This window comes from Zootermopsis nevadensis, unplaced genomic scaffold (assembly GCF_977971745.1).
Source record: "Zootermopsis nevadensis isolate Lab colony 2312 unplaced genomic scaffold, Znev_1.0 Znev_ptg000028l, whole genome shotgun sequence".
In the NCBI taxonomy this organism is placed as follows: domain Eukaryota; kingdom Metazoa; phylum Arthropoda; class Insecta; order Blattodea; family Termopsidae; genus Zootermopsis; species Zootermopsis nevadensis.
In genome coordinates, this window is record NW_028259160.1 from 21,353,626 (window position 1) to 21,377,470 (window position 23,845).

At 41.6% G+C, this 23,845-nt stretch overlaps 1 protein-coding gene across 2 annotated transcripts; it reads right to left on the bottom strand.

Moving 5' to 3' along the window:
- Positions 1-8,207: 8,207 nt before the first annotated feature.
- Positions 8,208-22,560, bottom strand: CREG (Cellular Repressor of E1A-stimulated Genes). 2 transcript variants are annotated; one of them, XM_022063608.2, is made up of 6 exons: positions 22,404-22,560; positions 18,362-18,576; positions 14,874-15,028; positions 13,882-14,001; positions 11,380-11,461; positions 8,208-8,938 (listed from the first exon to the last, which is right to left on the bottom strand). In XM_022063608.2, the coding sequence occupies exons 2-6, from the start codon at positions 18,552-18,554 to the stop codon at positions 8,829-8,831; spliced, it is 660 nt and encodes a 219-aa protein (XP_021919300.1). In that variant the 5' UTR covers positions 18,555-18,576; positions 22,404-22,560; the 3' UTR covers positions 8,208-8,828. The 2 variants fall into 2 exon arrangements, with proteins under 2 accessions (XP_021919300.1, XP_021919301.1); XM_022063609.2 differs by lacking the exon at positions 22,404-22,560 and adding an exon at positions 20,845-21,108.
- Between the last annotated feature and the right edge of the window lie 1,285 nt (positions 22,561-23,845).

Here is a 23,845-nt window from a genome sequence, read left to right on the forward strand (position 1 = left end):
TCGGACACGCACTTCTCCAGACTTGGGACACGCACTTCTCAAGACTTGGGAAAAGTGCCTTCTCAAGTCTTGGGACAAGTAACTTCTCAAGACTTGGGACACGCACTTCTCAAGACTTGGAACATGTGACTTCTCAAGACTTTGGACAAGTGACTTCTCAAGGCTTGGGACAAGTGATTTCTCAAGACTTGGGACAAGTGACTTCTCAATACTTGGGACAAGTGACTTCTCAAGACTTGGGACAAGTGACTTCTCAAGTCTTGGGACAAGTGTCTTCTCAAGACTTGGGAAAAGTGACTTCTCAAGACATGGGACAAGTGACATCTCAAGACTAGGGACACCACTTCTCAAGACGTGGGACACGAACTTCTCAAGACTTGGGACAAGTGACTTCTCAAGACTTGGGTCAAGTGACTTCTCAAGACTTGGGACACGCACTTCTCAAGACATGGGACAAGTGACATCTCAAGGCTAGGGACTCCATTTCTCAAGACATGGGACACGCACTTCTCAAGACTTGCGACAAGTGACTTCTCAAGACTTGGGACAAGTGACTTCTCGAGACTTGGGACACGCACTTTTCAAGACTTTGGACACGCACTTCTCAAGATTTTTGACAAGCACCTCTCAAGACTTGGGACACGAACTTCTCAAGACTTGGGACAAATGACTTCTCAAGACTTGGGAAACGTGACTTCTTAAGACTTGTGACACGCACTTCTCAAGACTTGGGACAAGTGACTTCTCAAGACTTGAGACACGCACTTCTCCAGACTTGGGACAAGAGACTACTCAAAACTTGAGACAAGTGACTTCTCAAGACTTGGGACACGCACTTTTTCATGACTTGGGACAAGTGACTTTTCAAGAGATGGGACAAGTGACTTCTCAACACTTGGGACACGCACTTCTCAAGACTTGGGACACGCACTTCTCAAGACTTGGGAAAAATGACTTCTCAAGACTTGGTACAAGTGACTTTTCAAGACTTCGGACACGCACTTCTCCAGACTTGGGACACGCACTTCTCAAGACTTGGGAAAAGTGCCTTCTCAAGTCTTGGGACGAGACACTTCTCTATACATGGGACAAATGACTTCTCAAGACATGGGACAAGTGACTTCTCGAGACCTGGAACGAGTGACTTCTCAAGTCTTGGGACAGGTAACTTCTGAATACTTGTGATGAGTGACTTCTCAAGACATAGGACAAGTGACTTCTCAAGGCTTGGTGCAAGTGACTTCTCAAGACTTGCACTGGTAACTTCTCAAGACTTGGGACGAAAGACTTCTCAAGACATGGGACGAATGACTTCTCAAGACTTCGGACATCCGACTTCTCAACACTTGGAAAAATTGACTTCTCAAGACTTGGGACAAGCGACATCTCAAGACTTGGTTCATGCGACATCTCAAGACTTGGGACAAGTGACCTCTCAAGACTTCAGACAAGTGACTTCTTAAGACTTGGCACAAGTGTCTTCTCAAGACTTGGGACGAGTGACTTCTCAAGACTTGGAACACGCACTTCTCAAGACTTGGGACACGCACTTCTCAAAACTTGGGGCAAATGACTTCCCAAGACTTCGGACAAGTGAATTCTCAAGACTTGGAACACGCACTTCTCAAGACTTGAGACACGCACTTCTCAAGACTTGGGACACGCACTTCTCAAGACTTGGGACACGCACTTTTCAAGAGTTGGGACACGAACTTCAAAAGACTTGGGACAATTGACTTCTCAAAACTTGGGACAAGTGACATCTCAAGACTTGGGACACGCACTTTACAAGGCTTGGGACACGCACTTCTCAAGACTTGGTACAAGTGACTTCTCAAGACATGGGACAAGTGACTTCTCCATACTTGGGACACGCACTTCTCAAGACTTGGGACAAGTGACTTCTCAAGACTTGGGACAAGTGACTTCTCAAGACTTGGGACAAGTGACTTCTCAATACTTGGGACAAGTGACTTCTCAAGACTTGGGAACCGCACTTCTCAAGACTTGGGGCACGCACTTCTCAAGACTTGGGACAAGTGACTTCTCAAGACATGGGACAAGTGACTTCTCCATACTTGGGACACGCACTTCTCAAGACTTGGGACAAGTGACTTCTCAAGACTTGGGCAAGTGACTTCTCAAGACTTGGGACAAGTGACTTCTCAAGACTTCGGACAGGCACTTCTCAAGACTTGGGACACGCACTTCTCAAGACTTGGGACAAGTGACTTCTCAAGACTTGGGACACACACTTCTCAAGACTTGGGTCACATACTTCTCAAGATTTGAAACACGCACTTCTCAAGAGATGTGACACGCACATCTCAAGACTTGGGACACACACTTCTCAGGACTTGGGACACTCACTTCTCAAGACTTGGGACACGCACTTTTCAAGACTTGGGAAAAGTGACTTTTCAAGACTTGGGACAAGTGACTTCTGAAAACTTGGGACACGCACTTCTCAAGACTTAGGACTAGCAACTTCTCAAGACATGGGACAGGTGACTTCTCATGACTTGGGACAAGTGACTTCTCAAGACTTGGGACAAGCGACTTCTTAATACTTGGGACAAGTGACTTCTCAAGACTTGGGACACGCATTTTTCAAGACTTGGGACATGTGACTTCTCAAGTCTTGGGACAAGTGACATCACAAGACTTGGAACAAGTGACTTCTCAAGACTTGGGACATGCACTTCTCAAGACTTGGGACACGCACTTCTCAAGACTAGTCACAAGTGGCTTCTCAAGACTTGGGACAAGTGACTTGTCAAGACTTGGGACACGCACTTCTCAAGTCTTGGGACACGCACTTCTCAAGACTTGGGACACGTACTTCTCAAGACTTGGGACACGAACTTCTCAAGACTTGGGACAAGTGACTTCTCAAGACTTGGGACAAGTGACTTCTCAAGACTTGGGACACGCACTTCTCAAGACTTGGGACAAGTGACTTCTCAAGACTTGGGACGAATGACTTCTCAAGACCTGTGACAAGTGACTTCTCGAGACTTGGGACGTATGACATCTCAAGACTTGCAACATGTGACTTCTCATTTCTTGGGAGAAGTGACTTCTCAAGACTTGGGACGAGTGCCTTCTCAAGACTTGGGACACGCACTTCTCAAGACTTGGGACAAGAGACTTCTCAAGACTCGGGACACGCAATTCTCAAGTCTTGGGACAAGTGACTTCTCAAGACGTGGGACAAGTGAGTTTTCAAGAATTGAGTTAAGTGATTTCTCATGTCTTGGGACAAGTGACTTCTCAAGACTTGGGACAAGTGACTTCTCAAGACTTGGGACGAATGACTTCTCAAGACCTGTGACAAGTGACTTCTCAATACTTGGGACGTATGATATCTCAAGACTTGGAACAAGTGACTTCTCATTTCTTGGGACAAGTGACTTCTCAAGACTTGGGACGAGTGACTTCTCAAAACGTGGGACAGGTGACTTTTCAAGACTTGGGACGAGTGACTTCTCAAGACTTATTACAAGTGACTTCTCAAGAATTGTTACAAGAGACTTCTCAAAACTTGGGACAAGTGTCTTCTCAAACTTGTTACAAATAACTTCTCAAGACTTGGTACAAGTGACTTCTCAAGACTTGGGACGAGACACTTCTCAATACATGGGACGAATGACTTCTCAAGACATGGGACAAGTGACTTCTCAAGACTTGGAACGAGTGACTTCTCAAGTCTTGAGACAGGTAACTTCTGAAGACTTGTGATGAGTGACTTCTCAAGACATAGGACAAGTGACTTCTCAAGGCTTGGTACAAGTGACTTCTCAAGACTTGGACTGGTGACTTCTCAAGACTTGGGACGAGTGATTTCTCAAGACTTGGGACAAGTGATTTCTCAAGGCTTGGGACGAGAGACTTCTCAAGACATGGGACGAATGACTTCTCAAGACTTGGGACGAGAGACTTCTCAAGACATGGGACGAATGACTTCTCAAGACTTCGGACATGCGACTTCTCAACACTTGGAAAAATTGACTTCTCAAGACTTGGGACAAGCGACATGTCAAGACTTGGTTCATGCGACATCTCAAGACTTGGGACAAGTGACCTCTCAAGACTTCAGACAAGTGACTTCTTAAGACTTGGCACAAGTGTCTTCTCAAGACTTGGGACAAGTGACTTCTCAAGACTTGGGACGAGTGACTACTCAAGACTTGGGACAAGTGACTTCTCAAGACTTGGGACAAGTGACTTCTCACGTTTTGGGTCTATTTACTTCTCAAGCCTTGGGACACATGACTTCTCAAGATTTGGGACAAGTGACTTCTGAAGACTTGGGACAAGTGTCTTCTCAAGATTTGGACTGGTAACTTCTCAAGACTTGGGACGAATGATTTCTCAAGACTTGGGACAAGTGACTTTTCAAGACTTGGGACGAGTGACTTCTCACGACTTGGGACAAGTGACTTCTCAAGGCTTGGGACGGGTGACTTCTCAAGTCTTGGGACAAGTGATTTCTCAAAACTTGGGGCGAGTGACTTCTCAAGACTTGTGAGTAACTTCTCAAGACTTGTGACCACTGACTTCTCAAGACTTGGGACGAGTGACTTCTCAAGACTTGGGACAAGTGACTTCTCAAGACTTGGGACAAGTGACTTCTCAAGATTTTTGACGAATTTATTCGCAAGACTTGGGACAAGTGACTTGTCAAGACTTGGGACAAGTGACTTCTCACGACTTGTGACTTCTCAAGACTTGGGACGAGTGACTTCTCACGACTTGGGACAAGTGACTTCTCAAGACTTGGGACGGGTGACATCTCAAGACTTGGGACAAGTGATTTCTCAAGACTTAGGATGAGTGACTTCTCAAGACTTGTGAGAGACTTCTCAAGACTTGGGACGAGTGACTTCTCAAGACTTGGGACAAGTGACTTCTCACGACTTGGGACAAGTGACTTCTCAAGACTTGGGACGAGTGACGTCCCTAGAATTGTTACAAGTGATTTCTCAAGACTTGGGACGAGTGACTTCTCAAGACTTTGGACAAGTGACTTCTCAAGACTTGGGAAGAATGACTTCTCAAGACTTGGGACACATCACTTCTCAAGACTGGGGACAAGTGCCTTCTCAAGACTTGGGACAAGTGACTTCTCAAGACTTGGGACAAGTGAATTCTCAAAACTTGGAACGAGTGACTTCTCAAGATTTGTAACGAATGACTTCTCAAGACTTGGGACAAGTGACTACTCAAGATTTGGGACTAATGACTTCTCAAGACTTGGGAAAAGTGACTTCTCAAGACATGGAAAAAGTGAAAATTCAAGACTTGGGACGAGTGACTTCTCACGACTTGGGACAAGTGACTTCTCAAGACTTGGGACAAGTGACTTCTCAAGACTTGAGACAAATGACTTCTGACGACTTGGGACTATTGACTTCTCAAGACTTGGGACGAGTGACTTCTCAAGGCTTGTGATAAGTGACTTCTCAAAATTTGTCTTATGTCTTGAAGAGTCACTTGTCCCAAGTCGTGAGATGTCTCTTGTCCCAAGTCGTGAGATGTCACTTGTCCCAAGTCTTGGGAAGTCACTGGTCCCATGTCTTCAGAAGTCACTTGTCCCAAGTCTTGAGAAGTCACTCGTCCCAAGTCTTGAGAAGTCACTCGTCCCAAGTCTTGAGAAATCACTCGTCCAAGTCTTGAGAAATCACTTGTCCCAAGTCTTGTGAAGTAACATGTCCCAAGTCTTGAGAAGTCACTCGTCCCAATTCTTGAGAAGTCACTTGTCCCAAGTCTTGAAAAGTCACTTGTCCCAGGTCTTGAGAATTCACTCTTCAAGTCTTGAGAAGTCACTCGTCCAAAGTCTTGAGAAGTCACTTGTCACAAGTCTAGAGAAGTCATGTGTCCCAAGTCTTGAGAATTTACTTGTCCCAAGTTTTGAGAAGCCACTTGTTCCAAGACTTCAGAAATCAACCGTCCCAAGTCTTCAGAAGTCACTCGTCCGAAGTCTTGAGAAGTCACTCGTCCCAAGTCTTGAGAAGTCACTTGTCCGAAGTCTTGAGAAGTCACTTGTCCCAAGTCTTGAGAAGTCAATTCGAAGAAAATATTAAATGTGATATTTTTCAAAAATTTGGTTTTGTGCGTTTTTACATAATTTCGAGCATTTTTTGATCTTTCGAAAATTTTCGAATTTTCAAAATTTCTCTCAAAATTCTCCCCGCCTTCCAGAACCGGTCTCCGTCGGATTCTCTTATCTTTCCTGTCTGTGAAGAAGGCGGTCGTTGCCTCATACGGTCTCAGAAGTGCAGTCTCTGAAAATCCCAGGGGCAGCAGACAGCTCTTAAGGCAGAGATTGAGACGGGCAGACACGGTCGGCCACACACGTGGACCTGCAGAGACCGATTGATGAAGACATCGAGGCAGTCGTCAACTGCGTGAGATACAGGCCGAGTCTGGCAGAGACAGGCAGTGGCATTCACCGAAGGCTGGCATGCATCTCTTCGGGTGACTTGTGAAAAATTTTGAGATTTTCAAAATTTTCGAAAAATCAAAAAATGCTGGAAATTGTCTGAAAAGCGCACAAAATCAAAAAATTTTGAAAAATTCGAAGAAAAATTTGACTGTCATGTTTTTAAAAAAAAATATGTTTTGTGCGCTTTTTGGTTAATTTCCAGCATTTTTTGAATTTTCGAAAATTTCGAATTTTTTAAAATTTCTCTCAAAATTCTGCCCACCTAATGCCTTGCAGGACCGGTCATTGTCGGATTCTCTTATCCACTCTGTCTCTGAAGAAGGCGGTCGTTGCCTCACACGGCCTCAGGCGTGCAGTCTCTGAAAAGCCCAGGCGCAGCAGTCACCTCAGAAGGAAGAGATCGAGACGGGCAGACACACGGTCGGCTACACACCGAGACGTGCAGAGGCCGATTGATGAAGACGGAGGCAGTCGGCAACCGTGTGAGATAGAGGCCGGGTCCGGAAGAGACAAGCGGTGGCATTCACCGAGGCTGCCATGCATGTCTTCGGGTATCTTCTGAAAAGAGATGGTAATTTTGAAAATCTTCCAAAAATCAAAAAATGCTGGAAATTGTCTGAAAGGCGCACAAAACCAAAAGAATTTGAAAAATTCGAAGAAAAATTTGAATGTGATATTTTTCAAAAATTTTATGTTTTGTGCGCTTTTCAGACAATTTCCAGAATTTTTTGATTTTTTGAAAAGTTGAATATTTTCAAATTTTTCACAACTCACCCGAAGAGATGAATGCCAGCTTCGTTGAATGCCTCACCCTGTCTCAGCCGGACTCGGCCTCTCTCTCACGCGGTCGCCGAATGTCTCGCTGTCTTCATCAATCGGCCTCTGCAGGTCTCGGTGTGTGGCCGACCGTGTGTCTGCCCGTCTGGATCTCTGCTGCACCTGGGCTTTTCAGTGACTGCACGTCAGAGGTCGTGTAAGGTAACGACTGCGTTCGTCAGACACACAGTAGATATTGTTCTGTTGTGTCTTATTGTTTTGTTGTATCTCATTGTTCTTTTGTGTCTCATTGTTTTGTCTTATTGTAGGACCACTGCCACCAGGTAAAAACCCATTTGCAGTCAATAATAAACAATAATAATAATAAAGTCCTGGGTTTGCCCAGTTCCTAGGTGTAGAGTCAATGGAGGTTAGCTGAACAATGTGACAGAGAGGGATGGGCTCATAAGGTGTTCTGTGCACTTATGCTAAAGTGTAAAGAGCATTTGAAATCTAGAAATTTGTAGCTTCAGCAGAAGCAAATATAGTAATCTTTTAGTAATCAGGCATATCAAGATATGCATGCCCCCAATTGTTCAGTTGCCATTAGACAATTGTCTCAGAAGGTAAGGTTTTCTAGCAAAAGAAAAACTGTCTATACTTCAACTGAACAATTTAATCCCTGGACCAAAATGTCCGTGTGTCATCACAGGTTAAGGGTTGGATATGAATCTTTGGGAAGTGATCAACATATCAGTTGGCCTACAACATTTCGTAATGCGGACAATGCGAGACAGGCGAAGACGACTGTGGACTTTGATTAACATTCATTGAAAGTCAGTCTTTCATGCAGTCTTTTATGTCATGATGTGCTCATTTACTTAGTTTCACCTACGTTTTTACATATGGACCAGTTTCTTCATGACAGTGACACTAAGCAGCCATGGAAAACTCAAATTTCAGTATCTTGATGATTACAAGTGAGGTATCAAAGTTAAGAGTCTTCATCGTTGCATCATGTTTATTATAACTATGCAAATAACAATAAAACAGTAATAAATATTTAAGCATACAGACACAACTTTCCAAAGCATTTCACTGAATCAGTTACCGTCTTCATCTCTTCAGCACAGCAAAGCAAGATGGGTGATAAATCAATCGAGGCATCTTGCTTTGTTGCATTGTGACAGACCCAAATTAAAACACCCAATCATGTAACGTGTAGAAAGTTTCCACAGTATTCAAAATATCAAAGTAATCACGTAACCCACCAAAAATAAAATATGTCTCATTAATAACTGCAACTTTTGTGTAAAATAATTTTTCGTTCTATGTAGGATTTCATGTTAGCGAGCGAGCAGAATGGCAGGTTTATAGTTGATAAAATTTTGTACGCAGAGCACTCCAATAAATATACTTGACTGTGTACCACAAAACAATCTACACGTTATATGCAGAATTATCTAAAGAAGAGACGGGGGGGGGGGGGGGGGGAGTGTGAGCAGGAAGTTGGCATTTGTACTTTTACGTTATATAATTTTTCTTTCCTACATTCCCGCTATTGCTGTTAACAGAGGAGTCGCCATGCTGTTCCAGTGCTGATAACAAGCAGGCTATGAAAAGGTTATGGTGTCACATTGAAGTAGTCATCCACATCAACATAGATTGGTCCGCCAAAGTAATCCACTATCATGACACGTTCTATGCTGAGCTTCATGAAGAAAAAGTTGTGGTCTGCAATAAGAAGCAGTGTATTAGTCCCAGGACTTAAACCTAAATTCCCGTAACGAGCAGACAGGATGAGCGTCTATTTCAGAAAATATAACTCAACATATTCAAGTGGCAGGAAACTGACAACAGTACTTTTCGAACATTTTTATATGCTCTTTCAAGGGTTCAGAAAATTTCTGATGGGTACTGTGTGGTCTCAGCATAAGACTCATATGGAGGGTTCTCGGTTCAATCAGCAGTAAAAACTGTTCATGGATTTTTCTGTTCACAGAATAATCAACTATCATCTCTGCCAAAGATAAAAATTTGATAATGTGAAGAACACCAGCCTGCCATCATGGTTCGGGGTCCACATGCATCTGTAGACCCCTCTACAGACCAACATTTTCTGAGAAGGATTTGAGGTTTTCACAGCGGTGAGTGTGAAGATGGCTGGATGTCTTCTGGGTTTTTGCGCCATGTAGTCTGGCAGGGTAAACTTTTACTAGACTACACGGTGCAGCAACACAGAAGACATCCATCTTCAACACTTTCTTGTTTATTATTCTGTCACTGACTAATGTAATAATCCCTCCCACTCCATAAATGCAGTCCTCACCACTGTCTAGGTGTGAAAAAAACCAAAGACGGTAACCATAGACCTTTAAAAATAAGAAATACAAACCTTTCAGGGAATATACAATGGGATATTAATTGAAAACTCAATGCTTGCATTTTCATCAAGGTCAAATGGTCAGTGGTTGGAGTCAGCCTGCAGTTACTCATATGAATCAGGCATCCCTATTCATGTATATTTTTGTCAGGAAAAACTACATAATCGGCAAGCCAAGACAAGCAGAGCCAACGCTAGTTAAGGATAGCAAACTGTATCTTAGCCTAGCCAAACTAAGAATCACCACAACAAACCCAAGCCTAACAAAGTCAAGACAAACCTACCTAATGAAAGCCTAGCGAAATCTCGCCAAGTTTAGCCTAGCCTAGCAGTCACTCAGCAGAGGCCGGGACCGACAGAAATCATGCCCGGCATAACCCTGTCCGACAGAGACAAGATCCAGGAAATTTTGATCAGAGATTTTTGAAAAAACTCACAAATTTTTACAAGAAAATTCAAAAAACCAAAAATTGCTGCAAAATGTACAAAAAGCTCACAAAACGGAAAATTTTTGAAAAATTTAAACTTCAAAAAAATTCAGAAATTTTGAAAAATTTTCGTTTAATATGCTTTTTATGACATTTACGACCTTTTTCAATTTTTTAAAACATTTTGAAAATTTTTCGAACTTTCATAGTCGTTTAACCACACACTCGGACTGCCAGAGACCGCGACGGCCAGAGACATTCTACGGCAGACAACATCCAGCAGAGACTGGGAGAGGCACAGTCAGGTCGCGTCAGAGACAGTGTCCGGTATACACCATGCTCGTAACACACCGGACAACGCAGAAAGTGTCTGTCATTGTCCGGGATTGACGAGATTTTGTTTTTTCGAAAATTTTCAAAATTCGCTTCACCAGAACACACTAGAAAAGCTTCCTGCTAGAACTCGTCTCTGCCACAGCACGTCTCTGCATGACTCGTTCACAGCCTCACCAGCTCTCTGCCTTACACAGTCTTCCTCACAAGGTCTCTGGCGGACTCGACCTCTGCCTCACAGTTCCTGGTGGACGTCTATGCCTCACACGGTCTCCACCGGAAGCATTCTTTGCAACGAGGGCGCGTAAGATACAGGGTTATAGAGAGACCATACGGTCTAGAGACTGGGTGCACCATGGTCTGAGTCCGTCACTGAGATGATACGTCACAGACAGGCCCCGTCGGACACAGAGGCTGGCAGGCATCGGGTGGGGAGAATTTTGAAGGAAAATTACAGTTTTTTCAAAAAATCGAAAAATGCTGGAAATTGTCTGAAAAGCGCTCAAAATCAAAATTTTTTTGAAATTTTTGAAAAAATTTTGAAAGTGGAATTTTTCAAAAATTCTTTGTTTTGTGCGCTTTTTGAACAATTTCCAACATTTTTTAATATTTTGATAATTTTTAATTTTTTCAAAATTCTCTTCGCCCGATCTATCTGACCAAGTGTCTCCCAGGCCCGGTCACTGCCGGACTCTTTCCAAGCCACTATAAATCTCCATTTTGTTTTCCGCAATTCACAAGCGCTCTCAATAGCAATGTGAAAAACTACAACAATCAAACGAAACCTGAGGCTACGCTCTACAGATATCTGCTGATATCAACACATTTTGGCCGCAGGTAACACAGTTATAGTCCTCCAAAGTTGTACAGCTACTTTTGACTTACCCTGTATTTTAGCTGTTGATATCCTCTACTGAAGATTTTTTGTACTTGCCTCAGTTCTTCGAAGCCAAATTCTCTGTCAATACATTGAAATAAGTTTTTGCAACTATTTCCACCACTGAAGAATATGAAAAGAAATCCTTACGTACCTTTTGGCCATGTTTTCATTGAAGGATGACGGCTAAACAGCGCTTCTTGTGCAAACGCCTCTTCTGTTGTACCATTTTTAACCTGTGATAATCAGAAGGGAAAGGCAATACATAGGCTAAGATCTTTATCCAGCAACCACACACGCTACTAATTAACTAGTTATTTAGCTGGTTCACATGAATGTTTGACAAAATACTTTTTGGGGCTTCTAAAACTAATAGCACTCCTCAGTAAGTCACATTTGGTATTTTTGTGGTACTTCTTGAAACACCGATACACAACCCCATAACTCTCGTCGCATTTTACTTGCACCCTCTTCCGTGTGAAACCGGCATGATAATTCACTTTGAAGGAATGAATTGGCCACGGTTTACTGAAATTGGCTCTTGTCAAGTCTACGGCAGCTGGAACGCAATGGGACAATGAAAACGAGCAATTTCAATCAAGTTTCACATGACAGCAACTTGGAAATATCTATGTTCTGTTTTTGGCATCACATGACGACGGTCCATAGTCTGTCGTAGTCAGCAGCACTGCCATTCTTTGAATGGATTAGAGTCTTTGTAGATGCGGGGTGCCACATTCTGTCTTCTGCATGGTTTCAGCAGTGAACTGATCAACACCTCTGTTGGGATAGTCTGACTGTTGTACCAACTTAGACACCCCTTGAATTCAAGTGCAGGTGGTATCATTTTGTCATCATCCTAGTCACAGATTTCATGTGGGGTTGGGTAATGTTTACCCCCCTCCTTTGGAATTACTAGACTTCATTCACAGTCCGATGTTCCGTGCAAGTGTCATTCCAGAAACAATGAAAACGCAGTATGTAGCAGACTCCTTATTTACGTGGGGTCCCACATTCCGTCTTTTGCCAGGTGTGTGACGAGGAAACTGATGGACTGTCTGTGGGTTCTCTGCACTTAGATACCGCTATGAATGTAACTTGGGGTGGTATCATCCAAACTGTTCTTGCATCAACACACGTAGCATGAAGTTATTTTGACACTGACTGCTTAGCCGTTTGAATAATCTTTTCTTGCGAACAAACACTGCACACACTGTACATTTCCAAGTGAATACGAAGCCTCAAATGAAGTCTGTCACATTGGTAAGACTGGAATGAAATTTACTTCATACGACAGAGTCAAAGTCTTTGATTCAAATGAAATACACTGTTCTGTCGTCTGACTCCAGCTGGAGCGGACCGAGTCACAACTGAGATGATTTTCCTACGTTGTTTTCCATTCATGTGATGCTAGAGTGGTTTATTCCAAATATGAACCTGTATGCCTTAAGCCACCCTAAATAATAATAATAAGATGAGGTGGTCTAGCGGTTAGAACGCTGGCCTTGTAATCCTGGGGTCTCGGGTTCGATTCCCGGCGGTGCCCGAATTTATAACTTTGTGTTGGGCAAGGCCGTGGTCTAGGCAACACGGAGTTTTCCTCCGTGGCATCCCAACAATTACTCCATTCACACACAGAAGAAGGCAATGGCAAACCACTTCTGGATCATCTGCCAAGAACGTATATGAACAGGTCCCAGTCCGAGAAAAGGATGGAAGGATCCTGTTCATATGGACCTGTCGTCAGACAGAACACTTAATAATATAATAATAATTTGAGACTACTCGTTGTTAATAAACTCTTCTGTAATCAGACCACCGGCAAAAGACTCTTAGAAAGATTGTATTCATTTCACTACAATCCTTGGCAGACTAAAAATACATTCCTGCAGCAGTTCTAAGTCAAGTAGAGTTGACTCCCAAGACATGTAGCGTGAGGATATATGCGAATCATGATCAGTAAAAACATGGAAAATAATAAAAAATAACTAAAAATGAACTTAAAGCGTGCATGCATATAAAGGCTGATTATTACAAAACTTTACGTGCAGGTAAATGAGTTCACTCTCAAAAACAGAATTTTTGTTTTGAGTTTTTAATTTTAAAAAATGTAATAAATTTGGTATATTTTGTAACACGCTGTGCTTCGAGACGTTTTAAATTCCAATTAAATCTGTACATGCACACAGGTGATAGGAATTTAAATGCCACATCTAAAAAGTTATTATCTCCAGTTATTATGGCCCCTGCCTAAGTGTAAAGGCAACAGAATTGTATTTCCTCCTAGTAATAAGGTCGTACACCTGGTTCCAAAAGCATCAGACTCTACACGTTATCAACCACATGACATGGATATTCTCTCCCCTTTCCTTCGTTATGTTGTGTTAATTAATGTGGATATTGTTGCTTCCACAAGCAATTAGCAAGATACAGGTATCAGCAGAATTATATGATATAAATTTACATTAAACAAGTAAATGGTCAGTTTTCAAAAGAAAAGAGCAACGGTACGCCTATATTTTTAGAGGATTTGTGTGTTCATTTATCACAAATGGGGCTTAAGATCTCCCTGAATATCCACTACATCCTCTCACCATTCTACTGAACAGCGAATATTTTCTGCGTTTAAAGTAATAAATAGAAGGAAAAAACTCACCCTCTCTATTCTCCCAACGAGCGTAACTTGTGGACAAGTGGGGTATTGAGGGTCGAGCTTCTTCTCCTTGCAATAACTCCCCTCAGCCAGGGTCATAGTCAGGGAGCACCTCGAGTCTTTCTGAAACACAGACGCTTAGCTCGTCAAAAATATAAACCTGTTCCATGCATTTTCTTATATTTATTTACTATAACTTCCCATGGCTATGTTCATGTATCCCAAAATAACCCAATATTATTATTAAGTTTATCCAACAAAGATTCACCAAACACACAGCCCAAAAAACTTTAACACAGACGGTGGCTTCAATCTCAGTGGGTCCCAGTACCCAGTAATAGACGCAGTCGAGCAATATAGAGATAAAACAATCCAGAAGCCAAGAACTTAAGTCTGCCCATTAACCCCGCTGGCCTGCACTCGGATTCAAACACAGGCACTAGGATGGTCTGGACACCCAGTTACATCAGAGCCCTGATGATTGGGACCGAGATGGTCCCTGAAATGTTTGTAGTTTTTAACCAAATGACATGGCTGATAGCCCAAGAAGACATTGTCGAAGAAAATGTGTCCCATACGAGAAGAGGGGAACTTTCTACATACTTTTGTCATATAACAAAATGTCAGGATACGTATCAAGTCGATACTTCCTTGAATGTAAATGAAATTAAGAATACTAATGACTTTTAAATGTGAGAAAATCAGTATCTCATTGACTTAAAATTCTGTTAAATTTATGTAACTTCTTTTCTCAATGCGTTCCTGCAAATGTCGTAACTAAAAGAATATTGCTTCACAGTAAAACTTTTAATATATAAAATTCATAAAAAATCATGGTATTTAAGTTTGAAAATAATTACACGTAGAAATAAACCTATATACCAGTATCATCAAGTTGACAGTCTGTCTACACAGCTTTTTTTATATTATATTCTCAATAATTATCAATATCCAGTACACTTCAAACACGGTTGTACTATATAGAACAGACTCACATCTGTGTCCTGAATTGCATCCTCCAATTCGGACACGTATACATATGGTGTTCCATTTCCACTGCCCAATGGTCCATCACTCACAGAGAGTACAGTTCCCATCGGGAACTCGTTTGTCACAAGCTGCTGAGATTTATATGCCACCAGAGCCCATTCTGCAACATTCAGCAACGCTAACCCTTTATCTGGAGAGACCTCAGATACCCAAGAGAGCAATTTCTTTCATATATATATATATATATATAATCTTACAATTTTAATAAACATCATCAAATTCCAAATTGGTAATAATTTCACAGGCCTTATCGACAGTGGGATATCTCAATTTCAATTAGACCACACTATCAGCACCCAGTTCTGATTGCCCTCTTTAATTTATTTAATGCACCAGAGCAGTTACAACAACACAATTTGGTACATGCAGAGAAACACTTCAAGATTCAGTCACATGAAGTAGTTCATTTATTGGTCACTGCAGCAATACCACCGTTGTTAATCTAAAATGGTGTCCCGACAACAAACGGCACAATGTTGTCTTTGGTTTCAAGAGCCACTACATGAGCGACTACAGTTCAATGCAAGCTCCAATCATCATACGGGATAGATTCGACTTCAACGGAGTCTAACACATGCTGGTATAACAGCGTTCTGAACCATGGTTGTATCCGCAAGAGTAAGAGCTCTGGCGATCCATCAATGAGTGTACAACATGCAGAACAAATAAGAGTGGCATTCATTCAAAGTCCTGAGATATAAATATAAAGAACCAGCACAACACAGAATACGAGGAACGCCAGTTCGAGAGTCCATCACAAGACACTTTACTTCAAAAATTACAAGATAAGGCGAGAAGGGTAGCCTTCTGCAAAAACGCTATCACTCATCTGGAAGAAGACGAGACACTTGATTCCTACTCGATCTCCTGCAATGACTACACGTTCCACCTGAGCGGAATTATAAACAGCAAGACTCCGCACGCGAGTGTTGAACTTGAGAATGAATCAAACAAAATTGGACATGTAAGACTTGAGGTTCTCACAGCGTGAGTATGAAGATTTCCGTCTTCTGGGTTGTTGCGCTGTGTAGTCTGGTAGATGTTTACCAACGTTTCAGAGGTCATACTGCCTACATCATCGCCCTGATGATGGAGGCAGTGTGACCTCTGAAACGTTGGTTAACATCGACCAGACTACACAGCGCAACAACCCAGAAGACAGAAATCTTCATACTCATCGCCCTGATGAAGGAGGCAGTATGACCTCTGAAACGTTGGTGAACATCGACCAGACTACACAGCGCAACAACCCAGAAGACAGAAATCTTCATACTCTGATGATGGAGGCAGTATGACCTCTGAAACGTTGGTTAATATCTACCAGACTACACAGCGTAACAACCCAGAAGACAGAAATCTTCATACTCATCGCCCTGATGACGGAGGCAGTATGACCTCTGAAACGTTGGTTAACATCGACCAGACTATACAACGCAACAACCCAGAAGACTGAAATCTTCATACTCATCGCCCTTATGACGGAGGCAGTATAACCTCTGAAACGTTGGTTAACATCTACCAGACTACACAGCGCAACAACCCAGAAGACAGAAATCTTCATTCTAAGAATCGCCCTGATGAAGGAGGCAGTATGACCTCTGAAACGTTGGTAAACATCTACCAGACTACACAGCGCAACAACCCAGAAGACAGAAATCTTCATTCTAAGAATCGCCCTGATGAAGGAGGCAGTATGACCTCTGAAACGTTGGTAAACATCTACCAGACTACACAGCGCAACAACCCAGAAGACAGAAATCTTCATTCTAAGAATCGCCCTGATGAAGGAGGCAGTATGACCTCTGAAACGTTGGTTAACATCTACCAGACTACACAGCGCAACAACCCAGAAGACAGAAATCTTCATTCTAAGAATCGCCCTGATGAAGGAGGCAGTATAACCTCTGAAACGTTGGTTAACATCTACCAGACTACACAGCGCAACAACCCAGAAGACAGAAATCTTCATTCTAAGAATCGCCCTGATGAAGGAGGCAGTATGACCTCTGAAACGTTGGTAAACATCTACCAGACTACACAGCACAACAACCCAGAAGACAGAAATCTTCATTCTAAGAATCGCCCTGATGAAGGAGGCAGTATAACCTCTGAAACGTTGGTTAACATCTACCAGACTACACAGCGCAACAACCCAGAAGACAGAAATCTTCATTCTAAGAATCGCCCTGATGAAGGAGGCAGTATAACCTCTGAAACGTTGGTTAACATCTACCAGACTACACAGCGCAACAACCCAGAAGACAGAAATCTTCATTCTAAGAATCGCCCTGATGAAGGAGGCAGTATAACCTCTGAAACGTTGGTTAACATCTACCAGACTACACAGCGCAACAACCCAGAAGACAGAAATCTTCATTCTAAGAATCGCCCTGATGAAGGAGGCAGTATGACCTCTGAAACGTTGGTAAACATCTACCAGACTACACAGCACAACAACCCAGAAGACGGAAATCTTCAAAAGTGGACATGTTTAATAAATTATCAAAAGCAAAGATGGTCCTTTCTTCTTTCTGCTGTTGTCACCAGTACTACATTCGTAGATATGGTAAAGCAGCTGTTATGGCCCCAGTTGAAGGAGGACTTTGCTGAACATTTAGTCTTCCTAGAGCACTGCCCCATTTTCACAAGGTTATGAGAGTGTTTTTCAATAATCAGCTGCCTGAAAGTTGAATAGGGTGCAGAAGACTGATAACCTCGGCTGAAAAGACCCCCCAGACTGGTCACCTCTGGACTTGGTTTTATGAGATTTCGTCAAAGACTGCGTTCGCAGACCATAAATGTCATAGCCTTATCGGTGCTAAGAGACCAGATCACACATGCATTCACTCAAGTTGATGCAGCGATAATACAGTGCACATGGGAGGAATTTCAGTATTGCCGAGACATTTTTCGTGTAAATCATGGTGCGCATATTAGCACAATTAAAAAGAACTTAGATGCTTCCTTACACGTACCAAGTTATTTTACTGTTGTAACGGGTCTGGTGCATTAAATGCAGTCAACCGTAATCATCATTCTCATTTTAAACATATCGAAGTGCAAAATCTAAAATTACTTTCACTAAACTACCAAAAAGAACAGCATACGACGGCTGAACTGAAATCAAATAATTGTCAGTGTCCACACACTGCAGCCAGAATAAATTTGATTTGTGGTTTCATACATGAAACTCCCAACAAATATTGAAAACTTTCAGAAAAAGACAAATTCAATCACTGCCAGAAAACAAATTTATTGTTCAAAGAGTTTACTTTCTTATGACTTCTTCCACATATATGAAAGAAATGAGTTCAGAAATTTCTCAGAAAACCTCAAAGAAAAAGGGAATTTGTGAACACATACATTAAATTACTCCGACCTTTGATTGGCCTGATATGGCTAAGGACAAATCTCACAATTCGTTATCTTCTACCTGAGTTATGAACTATGTAGCGTGCCATCTTAGCTACTTCTGAGTGCGGAGGAGGTTCCTTCTTGCTATCAATGACATTGTCCTCTTCCTCCTGATCGAACGTGTTAAACAAAAAGGTGTTGTGGGAGCCATACACTGTCAGCGAGTCCACGCACAGTGCAGTGACCAGGACAACCAGTACTAAATTATACATCCCGTCAACAAAGAACAAATACCTGTAAAAACATTAAAGCAGATTTCAGCAATTAGCATATGATCTCGTGGGATTCAGACTTTAAGTTCCCTCATCCCCCCCCGCCCCTCCCCAACAGTGTATACAGTTTGAAGCAGCCAACCAGCAAAATGTCCATACTACATGTCTGTGTCACATCTTATAACAATTTTTGCCAGTAGTCCCAAACTAAATTGCGCAATTTCAAAGCTCAGACTATAATCTTGTAATTCCAAGCAAGGTTAGGTTAGGTTAGGTTAGGTTAGGTTAGGACAGGTTAGGTTAGTTTATATCTTAATTGCGTCATGTTTGTGTTTTATTGATCCAATATTTTATTTTCCGTCTATACACAAACTTAAAATAATGTTGTTTAAAATTACTTAAAATTATAACATTCTCAGTAGATACTGCATCTTGTTACATTTTTTGTATCGACGACATGTTTCAATGTGTATTACATCATCATCAGGTCTATCAATTTTAATATATTTTAAAAATTGTTGTACATTTTGCGTTGCGTATATTGGTTATTTTGCTTTGTTTAATTTTGAGTTTTTTGTCTCTTCCTTTAAATTTGGAGGTTGTACTTGGATGTTTTATATCTGTAAAATTAATTTTCAAATTATTGTATTTCCTATGTCAATATCCATAATCACGATTTGAAAATTAATTTTACAGATATAAAACATCCAAGTACAACCACCAAATTTAAAGGAAGAGACAAAAAACTAAAAATTAAACAAAGCAAAATAACCAGCAACGCAAAATGTACAACAATTTTTAAAATATATTAAAATTGATAGACCTGATGATGATGTAATACACATTGAAACATGTCGTCGATACAAAAAATGTAACAAGATGCAGTATCTACTGAGAATGTTATAATTTTAAGTAATTTTAAACAACATTATTTTAAGTTTGTGTATAGACGGAAAATAAAATATTAGGTTAGGTTAGGACAGGTTAGGAGAGGTTAGGACAGGTTAGGTTAGGTTAGGACAGGCTAGGAGAGGTTAGGACAGGTTAGGTTAGGTTAGGACAGGTTAGGTTAGGTTAGGTTAGGTTAGGTTAGGTTAGGTTCTATAAATACTGGGCCAAAGGAAGTGGGGGAAGAACTGACTGTCAAGTGGAAGGTACGCTCATGGCAATCTAGTGTTGACTGTGACCGTGAGGAGAGCTAGAAGAACTTAGAAAAGACGCGACGAGACACAGAAGCAACTAAAAACGGCCTGCAAGTTGAACATCGGGAGTTTGAGACGCGGATTGCGGTGGTAGAAGGCCGAATGACACGCAAAGTGTGAGAAATGCAGGGGCCAACAGACGTTCGATAGATCTATGTTATGGGCAAATATACTTCTGCCGGTTCGAGGCCACGAATGGACACCTGCAAGAAGTCCGCACAGGTGCTCGACATACTGCAAGGACAACCTGCTCACGTCCTACAGTGTTGCTGCCTAAGCAACAAACTAAGGAGACATCGGGGCTCTGAGGCATTATTTGCTCCTACCTTGGAACCCACATCCATAGAAAACAAATGTCCCCTCATTCTCATGGCAGAGAATTTTGTTTATAATTTACGAATCATTCGTCAGATATTGACAAAAGGCGTTTACACCTGAGAATGGTGTTCCACTGTCTCTAAGCACTGCATATAGCTTCAGCAAAACAACAAAGCAGCCTGGAAATAAAAATGGAAAAGACAAATTTTCAGCAGTAAGCATGCTGGAATCTACACTGTCACTGATTGGGCCTATAACAAGGTCACATGAAAAGATTATTTAGTCAAAAGTCTTTAGTCACAACTCCAAGGTAACTTTCTCAAGTTCAAGGTCATCTGTACGAGACATAAATTAACATTGACGTTAAAGTTGCCTTGTGAAAAATCCCCTTTTCCGGGGGTGGGGGTGGGGGGGGGTGTTGACATCAGGGGGATTCAGCGACATGTTTGTGTGAGGGTGTCTGGATGGGGAATCCAAGAGATTCCCCACTCTTTCAACGTCAATTTCGCGCGTAGATCTTCATAGAAGGTGTGCGTTATTGCACACCATTTTAATCAATCATAGAACGTGTTGACGAATTTTAATAAAACTGAATAATGTCAAATTTCATGAAAACTCCCTCAGTGGTTCCCGAATGATTTTGCATCATCAAGGCGATAAAGTCTCTCGTCGCCCTGATGATGGAGGCAGCAGGGACCTCTGAAACGTTGGTAACCTTCTACCAGACTACACGGCGCTACAACCCAGAAGACAGTCATCTTCGTACTCACCGCCGTGAAAACCTCAAATCTTGCGTGTGTGCTTCTTTGTAATGAACTTGCTGGAGGTTCAATGAAAGCTGCAAACTTACGAAACTTCTTTTCGAAAGATAAATCTCAGCTGATAATAACGCAATCTTCCACCCACCACTGCATTCTTGTCACCTCCTGATTAAACGCGACGCCATATTGTCTCCGTTACCAATCACGATAATGTCCCGGCATTTAGACAAAGAAACTATACAAATGCATGAAAACTCAGGATAGTTGGTAATCCTGTTATGATCTGAACCACGTTCCTTGATTACGGAGGCAGTATGACCTCTGAAACGTCTGTAAACTTCAACCAGACTACACAGCGCAATAATCCAGAAGACAGCCATCTGCTTATGTAAACGTCTCCTTTAGCGTGTGAAAAATGTGTTGTGTTTTCTTGCCACCGGTCAGAAGTCGCGCACTATCAACTTTGAGATTGTCATTGTAAACAGACATCGCCTATGAAAACTTCCTCATAGACCAACAGCGACTATATAACCCTAAACATACCCACGTAAAGAACGCATTGTCTGCTTCGTGTTAGTGCGGTCCCGGATTCGATTCTAAAAAAAGTATATTAGTAAAGCTGTTCCGCTGCTGAAAGCCATGTAGACGCTTGGGCGGATTGGCGTATAGCTCCGTCTCATTGTGGTACCTCAACTCCTCGATCCAAGGTGTTCCGGTTTCAAAATGTTCCCTCGTTCTCCTCAATTCCTCCACGTGATGGAACATAACCTTAAATTTAGTTGCAACCGCTTCCCACTTCATCTATTCCAATTCACAACTCATCTTAATTCACGCCACACAGATTTGAACAAGGTTTGCTCACGTCAAGTATCTACTGTACTAGCTCGAATAAAATTAAAATTCTGTTTCATCCACGAGTACCTGGGCATTTATTTGATCGAGCGAAACACTGCGATTGGATACGATCCTGAGCCACTTCCAACCCCCCCCCCCCCCCCAATCTTCAAATCTTCCTGATAACTATGTCAATTTTATCTCCAATCTCATGTCACTTCCCCCACCACAATTCTATATGTATTCCCATCCCAGCTGTTCAAGCCTATATTTCACTATTCCAACACAAGGTGACTTTCATTTCCTCATTGTGTAAATATACTGCACTGGTAATTTCATCCTTCTTAGATCCGAACATTTCCTTGAACAGTTTTCAAAGACTGTCCATTTCTCCAGCACCACACTCGAAGACATATCTCGTTAGAATATTATGAAATGCACAAATTCGTAACACCCTCACATGCATAAACAGTCCGCTGTAAATTCATACCAAAACACCTTTCCAAACCTGTAATAATAAAAAACTGTCATGGTAGCTTTGTTTGCAACATTACATGCCTGGACATATTCACTCGTTATGCTTTAACCTACAAAAAACGTAAAAACAGAATAATTCTTGTTATTACATTAAAACCCTTAAATATACGGTATTTTAAATGTTTCACTGGCTCACTTTGCTTCCAAACACAAATTGATATAAATATTTTAAAAACTTAAACTTAGTTATATCGTACCTTCAATACAATCGTCGTACACGCTCTCGTCTCGTAAACAGCTGATTCTTTTGCGTCGTTCGCGCCTATTACTCAGCTCTTTATAGGATCAGCAGATCATTGGTTTCAACACAGATACCAACGTAAATACCACAAGCAATGTTGTCACTGGTTCAAATTTTTGAAGATCGTACCGCCCATCCACTACTACTAGTGACGTCTTCCGTGATTTGCGTGCACTTCTTTCAAGTAACTACACTACTGCTGCGCTGTCATGTGGCGAGTGAATGATTTCCCCCAACACCTATGACAGAACCGATATTAGTATTAATAATTGGTATGTTGGTAAAACTTGTTGTTGGCGAACTCTGGCACTGATCGTTATCTAGGCCGGTAAGCGACGTGGTGGAGTCAAATACCTTGCGACAAAAATAACGATATAAACACCCTAGTAAAACAATTTGACGATATTATCCATTCTGAAAAAATTAACAACAGTTTATTTTCTGCAGGTGGTCGTGCCATTTATGATGTGTCGGAATGATCTAATTCCGAGTCATGGTGGCTATTGCTACTGTCGATTGAGGATTCACTACTGTTGCTGTCTGTAGCCCAAAGAGAAATAATAATATTGCCGATCACATGGGGTAATTGCCCATAATTTTCCCCAATATTGTTGTTCCAGTACCTGAATGTGTTCACTGCATTAATGAGGCATGCAAAATAAACTTGGATAGTTTCTCATTCTATCGGCACGTCCTATGTTACCATCCATTGCACCATTCAAGTCTAGCGATTTTTTGTAATGTCTCAGGGAATTATGAATAACCCTGTATGTGGAGGACATTAAAAAACAGTTATTGCCATAGAAGCAAGTAAACTTCATTTTAAAACTAGACTCTGAAAGACCAGAGGGCATGTAAACATGTATATTTACAGCAACCCTCGAACTGGGAAAGCATGTGATGTTGATACAAAGATTCTTTGTGGCACATAAACAAAGTACGTTGGCATCCTACGTCACGGATATTTCTCTACTGAAGCATTTATGTATCTCCCGAACAACAAAACAAAAGCGGAATAAATTATCGTCCTCCAGCTGCAACTGTTGATGTCGATATTAAGACGCGATTCTATAAATTATTGAACTCGGTTCCATTACAAAATACCACCTGAATGCTAACTCTGCCTGCCTAATCTTTTGACATCTCATACTACATAATCTTTTCTTTTTTTCATAGCTATATTTTATTTATTTCATAGCATGTTATATAAGAATACTTGACTTTTTAATTTTCCAATTAAATAATAAGGGTGTGTATTAAACACAAGTAAATATGGCAGTAGTCACTCATTGGTATTTTCAGTAGAATTTAATTTATGAAGCTGTATCTTCATCTCCTCCCCTCTTCAGTTAAAAAGAAAGAGGGGCACAAACCCTAGGTGTTAGCCCCTCAGATCTC